The sequence below is a fragment of the Fusarium keratoplasticum genome, chromosome 3, assembly GCF_025433545.1.
Source record: "Fusarium keratoplasticum isolate Fu6.1 chromosome 3, whole genome shotgun sequence".
Lineage (NCBI taxonomy): Eukaryota > Fungi > Ascomycota > Sordariomycetes > Hypocreales > Nectriaceae > Fusarium > Fusarium keratoplasticum.
The window spans coordinates 573698-583555 of NC_070531.1; the positions used below are offsets into that span (position 1 = coordinate 573698).

At 48.0% G+C, this 9858-nt stretch overlaps 4 protein-coding genes across 4 annotated transcripts; 1 reads left to right on the forward strand and 3 right to left on the reverse strand.

Annotated features, from left to right (window-relative positions):
- Nucleotides 1-46: 46 nt before the first annotated feature.
- On the reverse strand, nt 47-3948 carry NCS57_00355900 (uncharacterized protein; the record flags this gene model as incomplete). The annotated part of the gene is made up of 3 exons (XM_053053549.1): nt 47-618; nt 3170-3805; nt 3870-3948. 3 exons carry the CDS (start codon nt 3946-3948, stop codon nt 47-49), a joined length of 1287 nt encoding a protein of 428 aa, XP_052915709.1.
- A 2063-nt stretch (nt 3949-6011) lies between these two features.
- On the forward strand, nt 6012-7425 carry NCS57_00356000 (uncharacterized protein; the record flags this gene model as incomplete). The annotated part of the gene is made up of 5 exons (XM_053053550.1): nt 6012-6147; nt 6204-6357; nt 6442-6585; nt 6633-6733; nt 6788-7425. 5 exons carry the CDS (start codon nt 6012-6014, stop codon nt 7423-7425), a joined length of 1173 nt encoding a protein of 390 aa, XP_052915710.1.
- A 527-nt stretch (nt 7426-7952) lies between these two features.
- Nucleotides 7953-8612, reverse strand: NCS57_00356100 (NYN domain-containing protein; the record flags this gene model as incomplete). The annotated part of the gene is made up of 1 exon (XM_053053551.1): nt 7953-8612. The coding sequence occupies one exon, from the start codon at nt 8610-8612 to the stop codon at nt 7953-7955; it is 660 nt and encodes a 219-aa protein (XP_052915711.1).
- A 778-nt stretch (nt 8613-9390) lies between these two features.
- Nucleotides 9391-9858, reverse strand: NCS57_00356200 (SnoaL-like domain-containing protein; the record flags this gene model as incomplete). The annotated part of the gene is made up of 1 exon (XM_053053552.1): nt 9391-9858. One exon carries the CDS (start codon nt 9856-9858, stop codon nt 9391-9393), a length of 468 nt encoding a protein of 155 aa, XP_052915712.1.

The window sequence follows — 9858 nt, forward strand, 5'->3', positions numbered from 1 at the left end:
GTGTGATACCTTATACTGAGATCTTAAAAAACACTTCAGAGACCTTCTAAGCAGCCTCGACACTCAACTCAATAGGGCAGTAGTAGTCAGGAGCGCTACTGTCTCCAATGTTCAAAATGTAGCCCGACCCCGCGGTCCTGGCATACAAATTGTTCCATGTACCAGGAGCTGGTTCGCAAGTTGCAAAGAATAGATCACCTGGTTGGACCTCGCAGATGACGGCCGGTATGGAGCACGTAACATTTCCATTCTCAGTTTGCGCACAGGTCAGGAAAGCCCGTGTCAATGGCTGCTCGCTGTCGCAGGTGACGACCTCGGCGGGGACGTTGGGGTCGTAAACAGTTCCGGCGTATTGCCCGCAGAGGTACCAGCCTTGGCCGTAGGCTATCCTTCCCTGGCCATCGATGGTGAACGGATGTACTTCAAGACCGAAGTCGGTGTCGAAAGAAGCTGAGAAGCCATCCAGGTTGTATGTTCGCAGGCCCTTGCCTTCAACGGGACCCTGGCCGGTTGCGAGGACGCTGAACGTGGGGATAGATCCCCAGCCAGGCTCAGTCGAAGTTTTGGGCGTCGTTGTGGTCCTGGTGGCAATCGTTGAATCGGTGACAACCGAAGACACTGGTGTCTCGATCCAGGACTGGGTGGAAGTGGAGGATGCCGACGTCTCAACAGAGGAAGTGGCAGTCGTAGGCGAAGTGGCAGAGCCAACCGTAGTTGATTAAACAGACGTACCCGATTCAACCGACAAGGCTGAGGATATATCGATAGACGTGGCCGTGACGGTTGATATCGTCCTAGCAGCTAACAATGACGCTTGTGTACTTGTATTCACCAGGCACACCGCGAACTATACTCACTAATCCTGCAGGAACCAGCAACCGCAGAGCCCACGGCCAATAGGCCCAAGGCGAAACGAAGGAAAACTACATATCGCACCGCAACTGTTGGTAAAAGAGCGACTACAGTAAAAACACCAGAAGGACCATCGTGAGAAAAAAGCCATGGCTGACGCCTCCTAGCCGGCTTCTTTTTTAGCGGCGGGGAAGGGGGAACTAGCACGAATTCAGCAGACGCCACAGATCAATTGTCAGTGTTAGTTCCAAGACTGCTGACGCAAGATATCCACTTGTGGCTGTTGGCATCTCGGCCTGATTGGTTGATTCACCATCGCAGTTTAAATCAGAGGTTCCGCATCGCGGCCGTTTAACCGCATTTCTGGGGGCATGGGTCTTTATCTGCCAAAGGATGTGAGATGCGAATAGCGTCACCTCTGTGCTCATCATTTAGAAAGTCAATCGGGACTGCTATGATAGGAACCACAGCTTGATAAGCCCCTCCCAACATTCCATTCACGTCTATTGCAAAGATGTGTGTTGGTTTTTCACATATAGGTCAATTATACTTATCTTACAAGGTGTTTTTAAATAAATTAAAAAAAAAAAAAAAAAGGTCATCTTTCATAGCATCAATTGCTACAAGGTAGTTGTATTTCTTTAAATAACACTTTGCAACATCAGTATTAAGCCCTTGGTCTCAATACTTAATCCTATTTTTCCTATATCACGCCTCGCAACCGCTTTTCCATTTTTACCTACCCTAGATAGGCAGCCAGAATATCGTCTTCATTGCTCCTACCAGCTGCTCTGTGAATACATGCAAACCACACAATAGAAAGCACTGAGACACTCTAGCCCAAGGAGTTCGAACCTAGCTCTATACCTACTGGCACTAAATATTACGATCCATTATTCTCAAAACACCGACCTGTCCGGTTGTCAACCTTGGAACACCTCTGCTGCCTTGTCCGCTTCCTTGCGTCTCCAATCTTCCTGTAACTTGCGAAATGGCTTCTTGAAGAACTTTCTCTCATAGCGATCAAGTAGATGCACCTTAGCTAGGTCCGGTTTTTCTTCTTGTACGTCCCAGAGCTCCGAGGCCAAGGCACTTTCCCATGACTAGACTTGAACTGAAAATCCGCACAGAGTAATCTTCTTCGCAGCAAGACGCATGTCTAGGTCGCTAGAGATAATACTAAACTCGATTTAGCAATAAGAGATATATTAACCTCCTTCTCTTTCCTGACCCCCGGGACCGTTTGAACTGTTGACTTTAGGCCCTTCCAAGCATCCTTGATATCTTTAGGGACGTAGCCGTACACATTGATTTGGCACTCACAGATACCTGTTCTCTCAGCCTCAGTGCCCCCGACGAGAAGGTCTTGGAGGTGTTTAACATCGTAGTTCCAAGTGTCACCCCTGGGCAGCTTTCTCTTGTGCCACCAAAAGTTGGAGTGATCATGTAGATATATTTCTCTTGGTTTCGTCAGGCGGAAGCGGGGGTGGTTCTTGGCTCATCGAGCTCTCGCATAACTCCCCGTTTACAGGTGGAGGATCGAGAAGAGGCATCTTGGTCATGGCTGAACTGGTTCAAATCGTATCTGCTCTATTAGGGCACAAGATCCAATTAAAATAGCTAGAACTCAGGTCTCTTTCCCTTACACTTAACTACTCAGGCCACCTAGTGAAATCATGTGAGGTGGTTATTCTTTGTTGCTATTCAGACCGCCTCTCCAGAATGAGTCTGACGTATAGCTTATATTACAAGTCATAATATTTTTTTCGCTCTGGTATTCGTCTTTGTTGTCTTAACGGCAGACGACACAACCTGTCTTTCCACGCAAATAATCAGCTGACCGATAATCTCCACCCGGTGACGCTGAAGTACAGAATCCAGGCTTGATATTGATGCCCCCAAGCAAGGCCGACACACCTTGCAGGTGATTACTATGGCTATTCATGTACTGGACATTTGTGTTAGCTTCCACTGCCACTGATGCAGATCACGCCAGGGCGCCATACTCCTCACCAAGTTCACATGAGCTAGTTCTGGAGTTGCGCAAAGTGCAACAAGAGAATTCGTGCAACAAACTTCCCTCCTAGCGCGCCTTGTCTAGTGTAACGAGAGAGAGATACTAGTTATTGCGTACAAACAGGAACTAAACTACTGACACATCGGGTTTCAAGCCCTGGCGAGTTTAGGACTCACTGCATTCTCTACACCTCCTGAATGCTCAATCCAAGGGGGTTGTAGTAGTTAGGAGCGTTGGAATCTCCAATATACAACACCTCACCCGGCCCAATCTCCATGACGTAAAAATTGCCCCACGTACCATCAGCCGGCACGCAAATAGGGTCTGTTCCAAAGAAAGCATTGGGGTCGCCGACGCAGCTTATGGCGGGGATAGAGCAGGTGAGCTGGAGGTCGGCCGTGGTCTGACACTTCAGAAAGACGCGGGCCATTGGGGATTCGTCGACACATGTGCCAACCTCGGCGGGAACGTTAGGAGTTTCATTTGATCCGTCGTAGAACCCGCAGAGATAGAAGTCTTGGTCGTTGATCAGTCGCCCCTGAGCGTCGATGTAGAAGGGCCGAGCCGAGGTGTCAAAAGATTGCCCGAAAACCGCCACATTGTTTGAACGGTCGTAGGTCTCCAGGTTCTCGCCTTCGACTGGACCTGAGCCGGTTGCAACGATGCTAAAGGTGACGGTCGGTGCAGTTGAAGTTGTCGAGGTGGTTGTGGCCTCTGTGGTGGAGGATGATGCAGTCGTCTCACTAGCCGAGGATGCAGATGTTTCGGTGGTAGTTGAAAATATGGAAATTCCCTCCGAGATGGTAGACGATGCAGACGTCTCGACTGAAGATTCAGTAGTTGAGGACGCGGATGATGCAACCGAAGTGGTTGATCCCGCCATGCTCGACGATGTCTCGTAGGAAGCAGTCGAGGTGACGGCAGTTGTCGTCGTGCCTAGCACAATTGGTTCAGTCTCAGCTGATATCCATGTAAACAGTATGTAGTGGAAAGCACTTACCTGGCCTGCAAGGGCTTGCAGCGGCAGAGTCAACGGCCAGTAGCCCAAAGGCCAATTGTAAGAGAAGGGCAGATCGCATTGCAGGAGGTAACGAGTGACTGGGATAAACACTGGGGAAAACTGGATAAGGCAACAAGCGGAGGTCTTGGCAAAACGCCTTCTCTTGGCATCCTTTTGTAGTTATGGACGAGACAGGGGAAAGGGGACATCCTAACGGAAGTTCGGTATCCCTAGGGGCGCCAGAAATGAATAGTTGATGCTAGTTCCCCGGATATCGGCACAAGTCTCACCGATCAAGGCTTGAGCTAGACCAGTGCGATGCGCCACAAAGACTTCAGGTGTCAGCGCTTATATCTAATTGGTTGTAAAGCTCCGAGATTTAAATGAGATCTTAGTTAAGTTATCCGATAACCGGGCTCCTGGGACCACAGCATTCCGTGTAGCCATGTGAGAGAGGAATGGCGCCATGTTATCACTGGAAGTATTCATCAGCCATCATTGCTCAAGTCATTCTGCTTGGACCGACAACTCCAATTTCACAACGGCACTAAGCACTTAGTGCAGTGGCAAAGCCTAGAGAGTCTCCAGGAAGCAGAGTCTGTCAAAAGATATCTTGTGGGATCTCTGAGCAAAGCTTGGCCCATATCTTGGTCATTTGAAGCTATAGAACCGTCCTATCACCCTTGATTGACAGTGTACAAGACATGAGTTGGGTCTGCGACTGTGTGCTGCCCATTTCAGATCTCATCTAGCCAAGCACAAAGGCTTTTTCAACCGAACATTTCCCTTCTGTCCGAGAAGCAGTCTCACTGCATCTTCCGTTTTTTCCCCCTGCGACGGGAAAACTCGTTGAAGACCATAATCTCTATTCTTCTCTTCCTCAGAGGTTTCCTTTCCTTTCTCACGGATACGATCTTCTGGCTCAGTTAACCCATCAAGGGCCGGGCTTCAACTATAATAAAGAACACATTATCAACACATCATAGCATCATATCCCAATGCTAACACAGTGGTGAGTTCATTCAACTGTTATTTGGCCAGTTTATGGCATTTGGCTTCACAATTTACAGATCATAATACGAAGCTGGAAACACATATAAATACATACTAGTTTATATTCTTTTACTGTTTAATCTTAAAGAAGACTACTTTATTCCTAGTAGATCAGTATCCCTAAGATGCTATTATTTTTAGGTTTTATACCTCCTAGAGCACTTGCAAGATAACCTTCATAGCCCTACAAGGAACTTAATAATTAATTGTCTCTTATGCGTCTTCTTTCTTTTTATCCACGCACTCCTGACAAGTTTCCTCATAGCTATCCCTGTGAGTTGTATCGCTCTCCCGAGGAAGCTTAGATACATCTGAGTGAATAAGTATCAAATACAGGCACCATGAGTAGAAGTTACACAAGAGAGCTCTGGTCGTTGGTTCATTAATGTCTTTCTCACAGTTTTGACATCTTTGCTATAAGAGATTGCGTTTGGACAGGCAGGAAAAATCACAAACAGGCTCTATTGGACATGGCGCTCGGTTATGCCTATTGCATTCGCGCTACGGAGTATTGCTTCATGCTTCTTTTTTACCCGAAGGCGAACAAAGCCTGACGCTTACAAATTTGGAATAGCTGCATGTTAAATTTAGGAAAAAAGTGCGCGTGGACTCGCTTAGATGCAATATGGCGATCCAGACGACTAAACAACCAATATATTGTTTGAAGCTATTGCCAATAGTCTGCGGTGGGCGTGAGTTGGCGCCTCCAAAAATGGCAATTACTCCACTTTAAGGGAGACCATTGGCAGCTGAACGTATCGGCGCCCCCAGACCCCGATGACTGCTGTTACGCTACTAACAGATGACCGTGACAGACTAAGCAAAATCTGTTAGGTTTCTCTTAGGTCCGGCCAAACCGGCAGACCGCTAGGATTGCTCCCAGGGCACCTTTGTCGAGAACTCAACCAACAAAGGCAACATCCAGCAACCAACATGATATTGATGCAGCGGGACAGGAGAGGTAGGTAGGGCTTAAGTGAGGAGGTTTAACTACAAATACGAGCAAAATCTCCCAAATCTGTGCTGTGCTTTTCTCACGACAGGCTTTCTTTCTTGTACCGGCTATTATTTCCTTGGCCAAGAATCAAGATGAAGTTTCAAAACGTTGTCGTCTTATTCACTGCTGCTGTCTCGGCCACAGCGCCGCCGACATGCAAGGGTTCCGCTCCTTCGTACTGCAAGTACACTTCAAATCGCGACGCAAATGAATGTCAGCGACTATTTGGTAAGGCCCAGTTACCAACGATGTTCTACCATCCTTACTGACTACCTCGTCTTTAGCCAAGAGCTATATCAACGTCGCAACATGCCAGCTTCCAGCAAATACCGTGACCTCAACTCGTACCAAATGCGCGACCAGCGTTACCACCAAGACTGTGGCACCACCACCAAGAACTACCAAAGTTTACAAGACCATAACCAAGACTGGCAAGCCGTATGTTTCTCTTATCCGTCAAATACCATCCAAAGAAGAAGGGAATGGAAGCTCCCGAATTGTACTGGGCTAATTGATAACCAGTACCACTCTGCCGACTATCACAGTTACCGCGACGTCAACCAAGATCGACACAACTGTTTTGACTGATAGTACCACAACCGTTGATTTACGCACAACTACCGAGTTTGAAACCAATCGTATCACAAGTATCAGAATTATTACTTCGTAGGTTTGTGCAAGTCGATCCCCTGTCACATCTAACATCATCACAGCATCTCAACCTCCACTACTACCGTTCCGTTTGTCGACCAACATGTTTGTACTCTCCAAAAGCGAGCACGTGCTCTTGGGAAGTCATTGCCAACTTCATGCTGTAAGCCAATTTCCAACCTTCCACTATACTGACCTATGCTTACGATTGCCGTAGCTTGCTTCCTTACCACCACTAAGCCTGCAGCCACCAAGACTGCCTTTGTTACCAAGAACAAGCCTACTGTTACCCACACGGTATACAAGTTTGGCGGACCCCGAAAGGTCATCTCTCGAACTATCACTATTTTCCGTTATGTGGCTGGCCCAACTGTATCGGCTCCTGAGACCACCACGACCAGCACGGCCACTGTCACCCAAACCGACCGTACTCTCACCACCGTCACAGATTCTCAGACAACAACTGCTACGGAGGTTGAGAACGTGACTGAAATTGTTGTTCAAACTAAAACTGTGACCGCCATTGCTACGGCTACCAAAAACCCTTGCGACGATGCCGGAAGTTGGAGTCCTATGAAACAGGCAATTACAGGCTCCAACATACAAGTCACCATTTCTAAAGACGCGTCCGGACCTGATGCTGTAAAGTCCTGTTGCCAGTCTTGCTATGCAAGACCTAATTGTGTACTTTTCAGAATTGGTGGCGGCACTTGCCAGGTCTTTAGCAGTATGCCTAGCTTCAGTAGTGCCTGCTCCTCGCCTCTCTGCCCACGAGGCTTCCCTGATCTGAGCATTGAGGGGCCAGATGGGAAAGATTACTACCTGGGGCCTTGTTTTGGAACGGCCGTCTCCTAGACGCATCTTTATCTATTACATGGGCATTTGCCGAGATTCTCGCTCCACTTCATCACGCAATGGAGGTGATCCTTCTTTGAACACGGCATTCATGTGATAGGAAGCTTATGTGACGAGTCATTATATTTGTGATGATTGATCACGGGACTGCTTTTGTTCCCTCATTTCAACCCTCACTCCAGACGTTCTTCATGTCAAATTTCGTCACTTTCAATAGCTACTGCATCAGGAGCTCAAAAATCCACGCAAAGCTGGATTGTAGGACAACTTTGTAGTTTACTGCTCTTAGGTCTTAATCACCGTGACTTTTGCGGTGGTGGCTGACATCTTTCAGGAACGGCATTAAGATAAACAATGAAATGATCCTCTATAACTTAGTATGCAGATCCAAAGGTGTTTCTATTGCCAGTTCCTCCTTTCTAGATGCTCCAAACCATGGAATTCTACACTGGTTCTCCCTCCGCCACCGCCCAAGAATCCTTCTCATCAACCTCAACTCCCTCATCTCCCAAGCATTCTTGGCTGACTCAATAGTGAACGAAACGGTGTTTATAATCATCCAGTCGGTGCAACGTAACAAGACTTTGGTCACGGCCCAAGTATTCGTAAACCTTGGACATAGTGTCGTTCCATGCCCACACGTGCACATGGTGCTCGCATTCGATGATCTGCTCCATGGCAGGACGCATATCTCTGTCGCCAGAAACAATGACAAACACGCTTTTTGCCTCTGGGTCTTCATCGTACCAGGCTTCGACGGCCTTCCGAACTGAGTGGGCGACAAGGGAGGTGTCCACTTCCTTCTCGCCGTGCTCTCTTTCGATCCCCTTCTGGAGGTCTGCGGCAAAAGATTTCCGGAGTTCATGAATCCTCGCACCTTGGCTTTTCCAAATGGGTTTGAGACAGTCAGGGACATAGCCGTAGACGTTGACTTCGGCTTGGACATTACGACGATCCATGTTGCCCGTTTTCGCGGCTAATCGAATAAGGAGGGAGCGGAAGCTTGCAATGTCGTATCTCCACTGATACCCGCTCCTATTGTAAGGTTCGATCCAAAAGTTGGAGTGGTCGATGTAGATGTAGATCTTTCTCTCCTGTTCGGAAGTGTCGCTGTTTGGGGGAGATGTTTGGTTGCGAGCGGCCGGCACACTAAGACCCCGCGCTGGCTGTTGCCATTTGACAGTCATGTTTGGATTTCTGTAAAGGAGGAATATCTGGTGGGGATAGAAAAGAAATAGTGATAGATGGTAGGACTCAGGCACCCCTCCTTATACCACCATAGAAGGAACGCACAACTTCAGTACCCAGGATGCCTCATAGCTAGTCTTTGTCGTATTCGGAGCCCCTATTCAAATCATATGGCTCGCTGTTCTTTGTTCTGATATCCAAAACAAAACTTCCTGATCGTCGAAAGCCACAAGTTACAGGTGAAGGCCTAGAGATGTGTGCAAACTTCGCACTATTAAAACGACGCACCGGGGATTCCGACACGTTTGAGGCTGAGTACTGACATGGCAAGGGAACGAAGAACGTGTGTGACGTCTGAGGCTTCATTAGCACGGATGAAGGCCACATCTTGACCAGACCACGCGTGTGCAAGATGCCTTGGAGGCCCCTAGAAGACATCTCTGTCTGTTTCATCCGACACTAAAAGGACCGTATTACGCAAAGGTGGCTGGTTTTTATTTCAAGACAATATTCAACTGACACGGTGGCATATTACAAGTCATTTTTGCTGATGTTCATTGGGTCTTCAACCAAAATATTACAAGTCATTCTATCTTAAGCACCTGAAGCTTCTTTGTTCCCTCAACTTCAGAAGATTTAGCAAGACAGGGCCCCCTTGTCAAGACAATTGGTCATCTGACCTTTTCAATGGGCCAAGGGAGGTTGGATGTCATCTTCAATTGACCTTATCAACCCAGGCACGCACACCCTCCACGTGACCACTCGTTCACAATTCAGTTACTGTCCAATAATAGATGCATCTCCCTCACTCCAAATGACCCTCAAGTCAAACTTTGTCATCTTCCAAAGCCCATCACTCTTATCCTTGATAAGATCAATCCAGTACATGTTGCCCGTCAAGAAGCGCGGCGCCTCTGGCTTCCGCCCTTCATCCTTGCGATAGTGCTGAGCCAAAGCATGGGCGGTCATTTTTGCAGTGTCTGCACCATCCTTCAGGTCGATTCGGACGTTGCTCACCATGTGCGTTGTGTCGAGCCCGGCGCCAACGTACTGGAAGGTGGTGGCCAGGATGGCGGGAAGTCCCTGGATGGGGGGTGTTCCGTCAAAGATGAATTCGGCGTCTTGGTGCCAGGCTGATTCAAAGATAGTCTTATCATTGGAATCAAGGCCGAAAATACTGCGATAGAGGGCATCGGGGATGGCTTCACGGTCTGAAAGACCGAGGTTTGCAGCGAGGCTAGCCAT